The following is a 16033-nucleotide window of genomic DNA, read 5'->3' as shown; positions in this document are numbered from 1 at the left end:
GCCCGGCCCCGCCCCGCCCCCACGGCCCCGCCCCCCAGCCGGGGCGGCCGAGGGCTGCACCAGCCCCAACTCCGGGGGCTCCCCGCTTCTTTCGGACGCGCCCCCCCCGGGGTGCTGCCTGGAGCCCAGCCTGGGAGGGAGCTCCCCAGCTGCCTTCCAGGCCTTGGAAGGGGCCAGGCTCACAGCCCTCATCACGCCGCAAGCCCCTTGGCTCCCTGCTTCATAGCAACCACTGGAACTGCCCGCTGCTGGGCAGGAGGAGGAGGAGGAGGAGGACTGCTGGCCCTAAGCAAGGCCCCCCTCCAGCAATAACACCAACTACCCCCTGGCGTGCCTTGCAGGGGCTTTGTGCCCCGAGCGGAGGGTGGGGAAGGAGGCCCCCCAACTCAACCCACCCTTTCCCAGGGCAGGTGGTTCCACCCATGCTTCTCCGCTTTCTTCTTCCTTCAGCTTTCCTACGCTTGGCAGGGCAACTGCGCCACACCTGCGGAGAAACCAGCTGGGCAGCTTCTCCGCGTCTGGGCTGGGAAGAAGCACCCGGGAGGTGGGAATAGCAACGCAGCATTTCCAGGTGAGCCCGGGAACACAAGCCCCAGTCCCATCACCACCTCTCCAACAGATCCAAGGCTCATCCGGTTGTTATCACTCTCAAGTTATAGTGCAGTCTGTTCAGCAACCAGCCTCTGGTGGCTTCTGTGCTGGGATTCAGAGATGGAGGCCCTTTGGTAGCTCCAGGCATCTCTGCACTTCCCAGCTCTGGGAAGGGCACGAGGAGAAGCTAAAAGCTGAAGCAGATGCTGCTCAATGCCATGGGCCCAGTTAATCTTCCTCTACCTTGACACACCTCTGATGGGAGTGGCATGCCCCCCAAAGCCTTTGGCACAGATATGCAGCCTCCAGGAAAGAAATAGCAGGGAGAAACCAGCCAGCCCAGAACGGTCAGGGATTGCTGGATTCTGATACAGGGCACTGCAGGTACTGGAATACTGGATCATTCACTTCCCTTGGTAGCTGTTCCAGTGTTACATTGTAACAGCAGGCTAACTGCATCAAGGTTAGGCTTAAATCAGTACCAGCTTCCTGTCTATTCTGTAACTTTGTTGCCCTCTGGTTAAGTGCATAGTCATTGCAATGATAGCCTTCTGCTCCAGTTGCATCCCTAACAGCTGCACCAGAAACAGCTGTTAGAGGCATTGACAGTATCTGGTGTTAGGTAGTTTCAGGACTTCCAATATTATGGTAGTGTAACTAATCGTTTTTTACATCCAGGTCCCTCAAGGTATAGTCCCAAGGAAGCAGGCTTAGAGGACTACATGCTCTGTTCTCTCTGGGTCAACTTCTCCCTGCCCTGGGCCGTCTGCTACAGCTCCCTGCCTTCACCCACATCCTTCACACCAGGGCACGAGCTGTGTGACACTGGGCACATCTATATGAGATGCTTAACGTGCAGAAAAGGTTCTTTGGGTAGATGCAATATCTTTTATTAGACCAACTACATAATTGAAAGACCTCTTTGCAAGCTTTCAGGCACAAACACTCTTCATCAGGCATTGGGAGACTGCTGCTATTGTGTGTTGTCTGAGGTTGAAAAGAAGCTAAAATACAGAAGTCTGTGAAAATGCAAACAAGTGGACTTTTGGAAGACAGTGGGTAGAGATGGGGGGGGGGAAGGGGGAAACATGCAGAAGACGTTCTAGCGCTGCACATGAATGTCACCAAAAAACATTTAACTGCTCTAATAGTCACACTGATTACAGCACATTGAGTTAGTACACATCATTACAGGTACCAAAATATAATGTGCTGCAATTACAGCATATTAATAAACATATTGAGTATTGAGCTCAGTCTCTAGGGGATGCTCCTCTCAGTACTCAGTTGAGATGCAAAGACCCTGCACCCCCCTTCCCCGCCGCCCTCCCTCAAGGCTTGTTTACACAGATACACAGAGCAGACAGGCTCCAAGACCCACATCCTATTCAGCAATGTGAGGATCCACTCCTGATTTAGTCTAGCCTGCTTTGCAGACTAATTCAGAAACAAGAAAAAGACATTCATATCCCAGGGGTGTTTCTCCAGAAAGCAAGAACAATGCATTATGCTCATCAATTGCACCCATATAAACAAGACCTTAGGGTGCTTTTCTCCCAGGGTTGCTTCATCTGAGGACTTCACTAGAAATCTCTAACTTTAATCTCTCCGATATTGCCAGCTTCTGGAGTTAGGCAAGCATGAGACTCCACTTTCCTTTAAGTGCAAAGGAGTTACTAGTGCTTAGGACTAGAGCGGGATAAAAGCCTGCAGACTTAAGGAGACTTTTGGGGCTTAAGTCAATCATTCCTTACCTCCTTGGAGCTCATTATACTATCTTCATCTTTCACAGCACATTTTCTTCATATGGTAATAACCTACCTCCCACTGTCCAAAAAGCCTCTTATTGACTGTAGCATTTAGGAACATAAACAGCACAAAGTCAAGGAGCACTATTTCCCTTCACCCAGTTATTTCTTCTTTTTGGCCTGACCTTCTTAAGCCCCTTTCCCATGCCTTTGGTCTGAATATCCAGCCTAGAGGAATCAGTACTTGGACCAGCAATAGGACACTGCTTTTAAAGCTAGTGTCAAATAGAAAGCAATGTTGCAATGGTTGGACTTGCCACAGGGTGGCACTTGAACCACAGTCTTATCAGGGCAGGCTTTCATGAGGCACTGGGGGAAAATTAATTAAGTCTGGCACAGCCCATAGCAATTAGTTATTATTGTTACTATTTTTAGGACCAGTGGTGTTAGTCCCTTTGCACACATCCTGAGGGAAGCTAGCTGCAGGCCCTGTATCCAAGCTGCATAACACTCTTATAATGGGGTTCTTTTGACTTTTTGCCACTTTTAAAGGTAAGCTCCAACAGCTCTATTGCTCTCAGCAGACCCTTAATACTCACCAGGGAGGTAAAGCTAGGGCTGTGGATCTCAATCCCCATTAGACTTATAAACATGGCCAATGTCTTTCTTACATTTGGGCTCTGCCTGAATTTTGGCAGCACTCCTGCACATGCATTCCCCAGCCCTTGCACACCTCCTCCTAGTTCCCTGCTTCAGCATGTGCTGCACAGGGTCCTCTTGCAGGTGCAGGGTCTCAGCCACTGCCAACAGCAATTGGGAACATAGGAGAGGACAGGGGTCTGAAACCAAGAGCTCCTTCCTGGAGGAATCAGCATCTGGGCACAGCATAAGGCTCCAGCAGCTCACACTCCTTTGTAGGGGCACCCAAAACCAGAAAATCTCATCTCCTGGAAGGGGAAACTAACTACACAGCTGCTGCCAAGGCAGCTGTGACTGATAGAGACAAGTGGAGGACCTTCAAGGACACTTAAATGTTGCCAAGTATCACTATGCTCTGCTGAGCATTTCTGGGAAGTTGTAAAAAAGCCTACAGAGCAAGTAAGAGGCATGGGAACGTCTACATGTACCTTCTGCCAGCTGATGGATGATGGCAGGAACCTTACGGCAGTGATTTATCCCTATTGGCAAAACCAAGGGTTCCATTGCTCCATGGAGCTGAGAGTAGATACTGCCCATTTTGCCAGCAAAGCTAGGCATGTTGACTGGGCCTTAAGTGCTTGGTGGATTGCTCTTTTAAGTGGCCTTAGGTCTTTGCAGTTTGATTACAAATAGTACAGTGTTAAAGGCAGGCAAGGTGTCACAGCTAACTAAGCCATAGCCAGGCATAGGGGGTTACACCACAATCAGAGTTAGGGGCTTACCAGAACATAAGCAGCCAGGGTCAAAGCTAGGTATCCTTCCAAGTCCAGGGTGCTAAGCTCAGATCAAAGTCAGGCCAAGCATTTGGTCAGGAGCAGATTTATTAAGGCTAGAACCACCAAGAGAACAGCACCCTCCAAAGCTGCAGCTGCTGCAAAAGTGCTCTGTAGGAAGTGGGAGGGCTTTATAGCCCTCATTGTAGTGGCTTCCATTGGTCACCTCAGGTCACATGGTACCTATTTAGCCTCTTATGAGTGGTAGGATAGTATCTGGTTAGATGTTTGGTGGTATTGAGGTTTGGGTGGTTTGTGTTCAAATTCTAATGCTTCTGATATGCAACTGGAATACCTAGTAGAGATACAGAGGAGTAATGAAAAGGTTTGGGTAACTAGTAAGCTAAAAATGATTACCCAGTTCTGTTTCTATTTTACCCAAGTGTCCACTGCCATTGGCCTGGCTTGGTCTGTCTATTAAGAACATAGGCCCTTGGGCATGGTGACCGTCTCCCCTCTCTTTTATACCACACTGGGAAGAAGGAGAGCCAAGCTCGGGTTACTGTAATTGAGACAATACAGTTGAATTGTTCCTGATATGCTTCTACTGACTGGTGTTTGTCTCTGCCTCCCCTTTTCCTCTTAGGAGTCCCACCAGCAGGTAATAAAGCTGAGATCTCGAACACAGCCGATCTGAGTCCTACCAGAAAGTACCTGCCTACCTGTGCTGTGCTGTCTCTAAGATGCAGCTCCTTTTTGCAGAAGGAATCCACTCTCCTGCATGTTACATATTCTCAAGTGATTGGTCTGCCCAGAGTAAGATTTCACTTTTAACGAGCTGGTACCTTTTACCCATGATACTCAAATGGCAGAAATTTATATTGCTTTGCTAGAGGCTTAGGGTTCAGAAGCTGATGCTACCTTCTATTTGACTTCAGACTAACATGGCTAGCTATGTCTTGGTGCCTGATAGAGGCAGGGTCTTTACTTGAGTCACTCAAAGTCTGGTGCTGTGGGTAAGATGCTGTTTTATGCCTATTTGCTTGAGCCTGGGTAGGCTTGTTCTTCTCTAGGGCCTTCTGGCTATTATTGACTGCTTGTACTGACTGTATCCTTGGCTTTGCACCCTGGAAAATGAACTGAATTGTGTCTGTGATCTTGGCTCCTTGCACTCTGCTAAGTCCCTAACTGATCCTAGTGTGAACTGCAAAGCCTGACTGTGTGCCTTGGTCAACCCTGACTAATCTTTTCTCTCTGCTTCCTTCTCAGGGTGTTTAGGGTAGGCATGGGAGTGATGGTACTATAGAAAGGTGCTTTCCTTATAGGTGCAGGTATGTCAAACTGTCTCCAAAAAGTAAGTTTAGTGTAAGGAACAGCAGTAGCTTTTATGCCCAGCTTAGAGGAAGAAGGCAGCCTTTTGACTGATACCTTATAAATGGGTTAAGATTCCTACTGAGTTGCTGCTTCTTTCCCCTAGATAGAGAGTTGTTTTTTGGTCTATTCGAGGTAGCTGCTCAAGGGTGGGATTTCTTCAAACACTTTGTATGAGTGAGGAAGTGAGGAGCCCTGACTGGAGGGAGCTGCTTGGGGACTGTGGGGAAAGGAAAGGACACTTGTTCTTGCATACAGATTCTTGCAAAACTGGTGGTTAACCCTGCCTGATTGAGTAAGGCGGACAAGGGGAGGAGCTAGTCTTTCCACTCCTAGAGACTTGGTTGGTTGGAAGATTGATCAAGTGCCAGCCTTACTTCTTTCTAGCTCCTTCCATTGGACCATCTTCCAGGTCATGAGAGCTTGAATTCTTGGCTTTAGCAAGAAGTGCATGGTTAGTAGGTGTTTGCATTGCACTGAATGCCCCATTAGCCAGAGTTGCAAGTGAAAGAGGTGGTCTAACCTTCAGTTTGAGGACTAAGGCTAGAAGGACAGTTGGTTGGAGTGGAGAGATCCTACATTTAGCATTTGGGAGTGGTTTAATTTGTAGTTTCTTAACCAGGGTACTGCAGGGGTGCCATGCAATATTAGTGTTGTCAGATATGCAAATGCCTACCTAGGATTCACAAGAGATTTCACCATGGTTTTGATACTGGATTCCTTTCTGCCCTGTTGTGGTCTGAGGTTTAGCAACAGAAGGATTGCTCTCTCTATATATTTGTGCAATCAAAAATGAGTGATAATTTAGAGCTAGTGATTAGGTCTAACAAGGTTAAGAAGTTAAGAACCACAAATTTAATCTACTCTCACTGTCAGTGCTGTTGAATGAATTTGGGGTGCTGTCAGGTATCGGAGATATCTATATGCTGCAGAGGTTTCTGGGGGAATTCATGCCTGCCCAAAGGCTTTTCCTCAAAAAGCAGGGGCTGTGATGTTTGAAAACCAGTAGTTCCTTTGAGTTTTCTTTTTTTTTTTGGCCATCTATACCCAGAAATTCTTTCCTATCCCTACTAGAATAGGGAGATGGTTGCTTGTGAGGCATGTCTCCCAGAACGGAGCTATTCCAAAGCTGTAACATGCTAAGCTTCCACATGCATTCCCCATGTGAGTGTTTTGACAAACTGCTTTCTGGTCTTGTGAATGCAGGACTTTTACCTTGTCCTCCTGCTTCAGAAGTTCAAGGGTACTTTGGCTGTTCCAGGTCTTGCAGCTGGGAGATGAGTATGAGGGTTGTTTCTGGGTTTTTTTTAAGAATAGGTTAGACAAATGATTCTCAATGGAAGTATTGTGAGATCCTTTTAAGGGTGGTGCATAATATTAGCACTGTTAATTGTGCAAACACCTAAACATGATTCACAGAATAAAACCAGGGATTTTCAGTAGGAATCCAGACTGTCAAAAGTATGGCCTGTCCTGTGGTCTGCAACAGAATTGCTCCATTTATTCCATAGCGGAGAATCAAGGGTAAAATAAGGGGGAGAGCCTTGGGTGCATCCTGGTCTTCTCTGACTTTAAAAAAAAAAAAAAAAAAAAAAAATCCCCAATTTTTGGTTAAAAAACTAACCCCAAGTCCACATTTTCCCATGATTAAAGTAATACACCACTATCTATAATCTTCATGGTGTTTCATTTTAATGATGGAAAAATGTGAATTTGGGGTTACTTTTTTAACCAAAAATTGTGGATTTTTTTTTTTTTTTAAATAGGAGAAAACCAGGATCCCTGCTGATCAGGGCTTATTCTGCCTTAAGCAAGAGGTAGATGCTTTCCTAAGATCCTTCCAGTCCTTTTTGTATGATGTTCCTTTGCAATAAGGCAGTATTGGTAATGTATTATTTTGCCACTGGGTGTCAGTGCACTGCTTAGTTTTGACCATGAGCTATGTGACGAATCTTGGCTCTGGGTGTAGGTGTAGCTGCTGTCAAGTACTTGTTGAATCCCTGTATCAGGACTGTCTTCGTTCAGAGTCTTGGTGTGCTGGTGCTTGGTGGCAGATTCAGACAACTTCACTAACTTTTTAAATCCAATAGTGCGGGCAACTCCGTTCTTAGGGCGGCCGCCTAAGCCCATTACATAAGTGCGCTGTCTGATCTCATGAGCTCGGGAGGTGCAGCTGGAGAGATGCTGCTGACAGACTTCATTTCAGGAGGTGTCAGCAAATGCTGGGAATTCAGGCTTGTAATGGGGACACAGGCTGCTTTCTGTTGCTGCTTCACCTGTTCTTGTTGCCCTAGTCCCCTGTGGGAGTGAGCTGTCCTTTGGGGGAAGTGTGGCTCTATTTGCTTTGTAAGCAAAGAAGCTCTAGCTAGCATCTCCCAAACTCACTCCAGGCCCTTAAAGGATTTGAGCTAGTTAATTTTATTCCAGAGTTCCAGCAACTGCTCAGAGCACCGGTTCCCTGCCCCTGTAGTCCATAATGTCTCCCGATAATGCTTGCAACCACAGATGCATGATACTGCTTGACACATGTTGACTTCTTAGTTTCCAGCTAAAAGTTTTCTCCTTGTTGGGTCTTCATAGGTCAAACTAAACACCTGCTCACAATTAATGGTCCCCACCTTCCCTTCTTGGAAACAAAGGGCTTGCTTGCAAGAAGGAAAACTGTGAAGCAAGGCGTGGCATGAATGTAAGCCAGGGGTGGGCAAAATGCAGCCTGGGGGCCAGATGTGGCCTGCCAGGCCATTCTATCCGGCCCACGGGGCCCCTAAAAAATTTAGAATTAATATTTATCTGCCCCTGGCTGCCTGTCATGTGGCCCTCAATGGCTTGCCAAAACTCAGTAAGTGGCCCTCTGCCCGAAATAATTGCCTGCCCCTGATGTAAGCACTGTTCAGCCACACCTCTAATGGACTCTGTTAGCAGGAAGAGCAGAGGAGCTCACTGCACTTGGAGAGTGCCCTTAGCTACCAAGCCCTTTCTGGGAACCAGGTGTTTTTGTTGGGAGTGAGTTAGTGCAGAGTAGATGATGCACTGTCAGCTCACACCTGAGCTTATTGGGTTTTCTGGTCCCCATGTAGATGAGCACAGTTTGGCTTGCTTCAAAACACTATTGCTGTGCACTCCACTTATTTTGACTTTCTGGATAAAGTTGGATTTGTTAATAAAGTGACAAATGCAACATTTAAAGCTTCATGCAATCCCATAAAAGACAACTAAAGACCAGTCTAATGCCTTCTGTTAATGGTGCTCCTTCACCCCAAGTCAGTGTCCACAGAGAAGTCTTGTGTTCGCTTCCCTTCCTTTCAGTTTCTGACCATTCCTTTCATGTTTCAGTTGATGTTAAGCTTGTGTATTTCATCTCTAAATGTATCATGCTTAAATTCACCACCCCCGTTTTTCTCAGAACTCTGCATAATGCAAAACTCACTTTCTTCTAATTACCTATGCTTTTAGAGTTTTGATTTTCTTCCAATATCCCTCCTCCCCAAAAAGTTAGGTCCTAGAACTAGCGCTTGTTTTCAGTAGTTAAAAGACTTCCTGATGTGGCAGAAGACTTTTTTCTCCTAGTCTACTACAAGCATTTCCACCAAATTCCTAAGTTAATAATTTTTTTCCCTTCTCCCCTGTAGAACATAGATTTTAATTAGACATTTTCCATTTTTCCATTACTAAATCTTTCTAAAAGTTTTAAAAACAGTCAATCACTTTTTTTAGGGGTGTAACTTCTCTTCCAGGCTGTTGCCATTGTAATTATTGCAGCCACCTTGAATCCTATTTATAGGTAGGCCAGATAAGGATATACAATTCACCTAACTTTATAACACCAGTCTAAATGTTCTACCGGTTGCTTGTATCCTAAAACACCTGCTACTTGTACGTCAGTCCCTTTTGGCTGCACTATTGTCTTTGTAACCTGAGTTCACTGTGACTTAAAGCAGTGGAGGGGAAGCAGCTGTCAAAAGGCTGCTATTGAGGAGCTCCCATCATTTTCTGTTCCAGGCTGTGGATGGGATGCTTGCAGTTTTGCTACTTCATCACTGGAGGGAGCAAAGAGCTGTTGTTTCATGGCTGGCCCAGACTTCTAGACAGGTGAGTGAAACCTGGTCTAGTCCAGCTCCCAGCTATTCACAATTCTAAAAGGTAGGAATGGGCAATAAAGGCAAGGAGCCATTTCCCCACATTTGAGAGGGAGGTGACACAGTGGGAAACCTTATATCTGCCTCTGGCCTAATTGCAAAGGCTTCCCCTGGTTTTGCCTTGCTTGAATGGCTTGAGGAAGAAGACCAGGCAAGGTTCTTTGAGTAGATGTGATATCTTTTATTAGACCAACTAATACAAGATATCACATCTCAAAGAACCTTGTCTGCCTATGTCCTTAGACCAGCACGGCTGCAACTAAAAACTTGAGGAAGATTTGTTTCTACATTGTCCCTCTTGCTTCCTCCCTCTAAAATGGGCTTGGCCTTCTCCAGAAGTAGCTGCTTCTGCTCAATTACAAGATGCATAGAGACCTGATGCTGTTTGAGGAGCTGCAGAAGTTCTGTACTTCATCTGTCTGCAGTGTGGACTTAGATCTTGTCTGCATATGCCCTTGTTGTAGTAGCATAGACTGACTGATGCAAACCTCCAGTATAAGGCTACATCACGGGACCTGTGGGATCAGAGCCCAGGCCTTGCTGAGCACCTCAGATAACTTTAACAAGCTCCCTGACATGCTGGATTTGCATAAAAGTGACTGGTACTGGATTGATTTGCCCCATCTGAAGCCTGGCTGTGGCTCTGGTCTGGATACTGTAGAGTCTAGACTCCTGCTGTCAGCTCTGCTACTGCCCTGATGGGAAACCCTGGGCCTTTTGCCTCATTGTCCCCATCTAGGTTCCAGCTGGGAAAAGGGCTTTGTCCAGAACTTGTTTTACCTGGAGGGCAGGGAGCAAACCCAGCATGGTGGGGAGCCATGCATTTTTTTTTTGTAACACCCTCCCCCAATTGAAAAGCTTTGGGCCATAACTACAGAGATCTAGGGAGATTCAATTGCATGGCTCTGAGGCCCTGGCAGCTTTCACGTGCTAATGGACCGCTAGCCAATAGCCATTCTTACTATACATCTAAGCCTGCCCCGCGTTGATGGATGCAAAGGACTAGCCATTTTCAGTCATCTCCTGGAGATCTCTCCCTGCCCTTGGGGTGCAGATGGTATGATAATCACTGCTGATATTCTTCCTCATGTCCTGCTTTCTGCTCTCAGGGAGTTTGCAAACTTCATGTGCCTCAAGCCCCCATCACTTCAAACTCTGCCTCTCACCCAGATGCCCAGGGTGTGCATGCATATAGTCAGACATGTATCTGTGTGGAGGGGTCAAAACATTCCTGTTGCTGTAGGGGTAGCTTTGTTCCTGCTGTCCCTAGCAGGGGTGTCACAGGTAGCATCAGGGCAGTGCTAATAATGGATGTCCACAGCATACCCTGTTGCATTGGACTGTTGCTCCAGTCTGGCTGTCTAAGCCAGAATCTGGAACTGCCCCTTGGTGCAGAGGCTCCAAGAGATCAGCCCTGCTTCTGTCTCTGGCTCCTACCTGTCCTGGATCTTCCTCCATCACACCATTCCCTTTTTACCCCCATCTCCTGCCTGCACCAACCCCAGATGGTACTGCTGCTCCCAGGTTGGCTCTTCCTCCAATGTTGGCATATGCTGGACTTGGAACAAATAAAGGCTTTTTTGCCTTTGTGCAATGGCCTTTTCATCCAGTGGTGCATGAATTGCAGAACTGGCTGTTGGGGACAAGAGTAAAAAAGGGAGAGGAGAGAGTGTGCAGGCAGAGAGCCCTTCATGAATAATCCGGCTATAAGCTGCCTGGGGTTCTTCAAACGCAGACTGACCCACCTTCTAGTCAGCCTCGTGCCGCGGCTTGTCATTAGCAGGAAAAGCATCTGCGGCTCAGAATGGCATTAACGCAGCCGCCAACACAGCGTGTTGCGCTTGTCAGCAAGGCAGCCACTGCGTTCTAATGGCACAACATCAAGGGGCTAAATTCGGGTTGAGCAGCCTAGCACCGAGGCCTCCCATGGGACAGCCAAGGCTGAGTTTTAATGAGCTCCATTGGGACATCCAGTTTGTCAATCAAATGCTGCTCCCAATACCTGTAGCAGTGCCACAATCTCTCTCGCTATGGCTTCAGCCTTTTGACTTGGAAGCAACTGAGACCAAACAGAAGCTAAAAATGAGATTTTTCTCTCCTCTTTTCCCCCCACCCCCACAAAATCCAGACAGGGAGTCCTGACAGAGGGAGGAAGTCAGCCTCGTCAAGGAGTGTTGCATTGATGACCTGGAGATCCCAGGCTCTGTCCTGGGAAGGGATCAGGATTTTGTGGCTTATCCCAGAATTGGCTTGGCCTGAGGCTGTCTCAGCACAACTGCTTGAGATGGGTGTGCTCCAACAGAGCTTCCTATGGTCAGTGTTTGGAGCATTTTTCATCCAGTGCTTGGGAAATGGTATCTAATGCCAGCCCCAAGGCTTTGGAGAAGAATGCAGCAATCCTCAGGGTGTGCCTGGATGCAGATGAAGGGAATGGAGCCCCATAGCTGAGGATGAGATGGAGAGCTCTTGGGACTCCATGGACACCCCTCAGGGTCAGCCTCCTTCCCTTTTACAAAGGCTGGTGCAATGCAGAGCATTTGTCTGACACTCCCTGGAAAACTGTTTTGGTGTTTGCTCCCCTACTGTGGGCTTCCCACAGCCCAGCTGATTTCTCCTCCCTCTTTTTCTAGGAGAGGCTCTGGCAGAAAAGCTGGGGGCATTTCCTACCTTAAATTCACTAGACACTTCCCTCCTGGCAGACTATTGGCTTCCACTTTAATACGTCTCTAGACTCTAGAGGCTTAACTCCTTAGATATGAAGGCTGGTTCTCCAGGAAGGCAGGGCATCCTTTGAGCCTATCCATGCTTTGGAGATGATTTTTTGGGAGGTAGCAGCTTTTAAAATTGGAAGATAGATTGATAGATAGATAGTTTTTGGTCAGCTGATCTCAGTGTAGGGACCTATGTGAATGCCACTGACTTCAGCTGCTGCTAGCTGTGGAATCAGAAAAAAAATAAATGCCTTAAACTTTGATCATACGAGTTATAAGATGACATAACCGCTTTGTGGGGAATTGCTGGCTCTGTATAGTAGAACAGATAAGGGAAAGTGTTTGTTCTTTGTAACTCCCCTGCAACTGCTTTGCTCACTGTGGCCTTGAAGGTAGCAGAAAAGAAAAAAAAAAAAAAAAAGTATGTACAACTCTGATTTCCAGGTACAAGAAGGAGGTTCGTGAACTAACCTTGTCTTCCCCATAATTCCCATCCTGATAACAGCCAAGCAGTAATGAGGTAGTGTTTGTAGCTTCTTTTTCTAGCAAATTCGACTATATGGTCATGTGAGTTGTAAGCGACTGTTAAAAAGTATATAAGCCTCCTGATTTTGCTCCAAGGGCTTGGGAAATCCATGTCACTTTGGAGTCCCCCCTACAGCTGTAGCTTTCATTTAAATAAAAGCTTCTGCTGACCTGACCCAAAAGTATACTGCGTGTGTTTCCACGACATAGCTAATAGCAGAACCTTTAAGAGACATATTGGTTACCATTGTATTTGTCTTACGATGTGTTAGTCCAGTTCTGTTCAAATGCAGGTGGAAAACTGACTTCCTATACAATTATCTGGGGGGTGGGTGTGAAAGTATGTTATCTTGGAAACGTAGGGTTTCAAATGGGAGGCATTTGAGGACCCCACTGGGCCAGGAGGGACTCTGTGGTGAAGCAGAACAAACAAGACAGGACAACAGAGCCTTGCAAGGGTAGCACTACTGTAAGTTATGCTGTATTTAGGTTCACATACAGGATAGCAGGGTGTTGGCACATAGCAAGCCTCATCAAGGTACAACAAAGGGAGGTGAAGTTTAGGGTGGGGGAACAAAGCCCTTATAGGTAAGGACGACAGAGTTGCAGTCCTGCAGCTGGAGAAACTGCTGCCCCTCCATTGCAAATAGGAGAAAGTGGAGGGTTGTTAACTTCACAGGCCTGCAGGAAAAATAGCATGAAATAGGAGAAAGAAAGATGTCAAGCAGCATTAACTGGTTTGCTACTGTACAGTCTCACAGCCCTTGGATGAAGTCTTGACTCAGAGTCTTGTGATTTGAAAGAAGAAATGGTCATGTTTTGATCACAGATTGGTGGGAGGGGAGAATTTGATAATGGTCCTCACCTAGGTGTGGGGTAGGGGATAGTGATAAGCTCTTCTCCTTAGCTCCAGGGTTTGGGGCAAGGAGTAACAATCTTCAGTAGCAAGTAAACTATAGAGAAGTGTAGGTTGGATACCTGGAAGATCCTTCTCACTTGGAGGGTGGTTGGATGAGTGGTTTAGATGGGGATGATCCTGCCCAAAGCAGGGGGTTGGACTCAGTGTGACCTGAGCTTCCTGCTTGCCTTACTCTTTCATTATTCTATTATCAAGGAAAGGGGTGAACATGTAAAGAGAAGCTGGAGATCACGAATGCAAACTTACTTGGGATGTTCAAAATCCTGGCAAACAAATTTCACCAAGCATCACATCAGATCTCATGATTTCAAACCAATCTCTCGATTTTAGCCAGGTGCTACCACATATCCTCTCTTTAGGTAGGTGCCTACAGACTAATTAAGTCATCCTTTGATTAACAAAAAAAAAAATCCAACAAAAAACCTGAGCTTGCTGAGTTACGGTGAAACTAGTTCTTCTGCCCCCAACTCATCCCCATGCTGCTTCTGTATACCCTGGTCTGTTTCTCAGACATCTGGTGTTAATGCTCCCAAAAGGGATGTTCTCTTCGGAAAGGATCTGGTTAATGCCATATGTAGCACCTTATTCTTCCTTCTCTTAGATGCAGCCCACATAGGCATTGGGTTCAACTGGAGACTGGCTATAGCCTGGCCTCTCTCCCAAGGCTTATGTGGATCTTCCTCCCATTACTTATCTGAATGTCTGTGCTAAACCCTCCAATGATTAGATTGTGAGGAGCACAGGTTGTCACCCTCTCATCCTCAAGTGCATCCCTACTTGCCATGTCCCCTCTTGCATGGTGGGGATGCCAGAGGGGGAATTACAGGACCAAGTACCTGCCAATTCCTACCTCCCTGACTTTTTCTGAGCACCCACTTTTATTTTGGTGAATCTCACTGCAGTGAGAGATGCCAATGTGGAAGTTCTAGACCCAACTTGGCAGGGACCTAGTATAGGGTTTTTCCCCCCAGTAGTTCTAAAAATGGCAAACAAAACACAGGAGGGATGACACCCTAGAAAGGGAAGATAGTAAAGTAGTAAAGATTTTACTTTTTGATGGGAGAGCCCCTGGAGGGGATTTGAGAGTCATAGCAGACAGACGGGTAAACCAGTAGGTTTTTCCAGAAGAGGATTAGGGGTATAAGCTACCTGTTGACTTTTGGGGGGGAGGAAGCAGCTTGTGCTGTGCTGTGGTCAAGAAGTCCTAATCTTGCTTGTTTGGGGATCCCCACCCTTCCTCCCCAGAGGTGAGTGCAGCCACAGACAGAGGTCCAATCTTGATGGACCTTACTGTGATGCAGTCTAGCAAACTGGGATTAGATGAGGGCTTGAAGCAGCCTGTGCTGAAGACTCTCTGATGGGCCAGCCACTACAACCTGGGGGGAGCTCATGTTTGAAGATGCTGAGGTTCTCTGTACAACATACCTAGTCACCAGCTCCTCCAGGGCTGTGGCACTGCTTTCCCTGGCACGTATCAGTTTTGACAGGAGGTTGTCAACATGATTTCAGCAGATATTTCGATGGGGTAGGTGGGGAAAAATAAGAGGTTGTAGCACGTGTAGTGACATTCTTGTCTCTCAGCAACAGTGGGAAATGAGAGATCTGAACAATCTGCCCAAAATTTTGGGTAGAGAAGCCTGACTTACATGTACAAGACCCCTTTGTGCTGGAGGTGGATGGAGGGTATGGGGGGTGGAAATACAAAGAAGTAAAATAGGATGTTTCTTCTGCCAAAATAAAATATAGATCTTGTACTCCTATAATTTCAGATGTTATTTTAGACCAGAAATGAAAATTGTTAGGGAACATTAAGAACCCAACAGGTTCTGTTGTATTACATTTCCTTTAAAGTACATTTTATATTATGCCCAAGGTTGCTCATTGTATCCATTTATCAAGTGGCTAATAAAGAGGAAACTGGAGAAACCCAAGCTGTGCCAGTCTCTCTCCTCGCCTTACTCACCACTGATCCAGAAGCAAGACTGATGGATGGTTGTCATTCTTGGATTGATACATTGGAAATCAAGCCTGCTTTCTGCTTGACTTCAGATTAGCACAGCTAATGATGTGTCTCTATTCATGGATCATGGTAACTCAAATAGTTGGAAAAATTCTTCTTTGCAAACTTTTGGGTATAAATACTAGGGCTGTACGAAATTTCACCGGCTGTTTTGTTTCAATGCTGTTTCGACTTGTTTCAAGCTCGAAACAGCAAAATAGAAACAAAACAAAGGGCTTCGAAACAAGGGCTTCGAAACAGCCTCGAAACGAAATGAGGGGAGCTGAAATGTTTCGAGTTTCGAAACTCAAGCAGGGCTTGCCTGCAGGGAAACAGAAAGTAAGGAGAGGGAGGGGGAAGGACTGTCATTGACTGTGTGTAGCTGGCCAGTAACTGTGGTCCTTCCCTGAGGTCCCTCCCAATCCTAGTGCTCTGGGGGAGGGATGGAAAAACAGCATAAAAGGCAGCGTTGTTTGAATTGGCCTGCTGTCACCCATGTCATGAGTTTTGCTTGTCAGCAGCCTGAGGTGCAGTTTCCCAGAAGCCCTGGCACCTATCTCCTTGAAACCTGGCAGGCTTCATGGTCTCAGCAGGGGCTTCCACCCCTGCAGTTTTCACCCC

General features: G+C 46.6%; 2 protein-coding genes across 5 annotated transcripts in view; one reads left to right on the top strand and one right to left on the bottom strand.

Annotated features, from left to right (window-relative positions):
• Nucleotides 1-3885, bottom strand: part of DBNL (drebrin like) — a 29762-nt gene extending 25877 nt beyond the window's left edge. For 2 of the 4 annotated variants that reach the window (XM_025212830.1, XM_014523440.2), the window contains exon 1: nt 396-439. In XM_025212830.1, the coding sequence (XP_025068615.1) occupies nt 396-424 (29 nt within the window). In that variant the 5' untranslated portion in view covers nt 425-439. Of the gene's footprint in view, nt 1-395; nt 485-3760 lie in introns of those variants that run through there. The other 2 variants (XM_006031162.3, XM_006031164.3) reach the window with 2 other exon arrangements.
• Nucleotides 3886-4101: 216 nt separating this feature from the next.
• The window catches only part of TCF7L1 (transcription factor 7 like 1), a gene marked incomplete at its 3' end in the record, with an annotated part of 74971 nt that continues 63039 nt past the window's right edge, over nt 4102-16033 (top strand). The window contains exons 1-4 of the mRNA XM_025212823.1: nt 4102-4136; nt 4398-4412; nt 4514-4567; nt 9122-9211. Of these exons, the coding sequence (XP_025068608.1) occupies nt 9134-9211 (78 nt within the window). The remainder of the gene's footprint in view (nt 4137-4397; nt 4413-4513; nt 4568-9121; nt 9212-16033) is intronic.

This window comes from Alligator sinensis, unplaced genomic scaffold, assembly GCF_000455745.1.
Source record: "Alligator sinensis unplaced genomic scaffold, ASM45574v1 scaffold453_1, whole genome shotgun sequence".
Classification (NCBI taxonomy): domain Eukaryota; kingdom Metazoa; phylum Chordata; order Crocodylia; family Alligatoridae; genus Alligator; species Alligator sinensis.
This window is presented reverse-complemented; position numbering and strand designations above follow the sequence as displayed.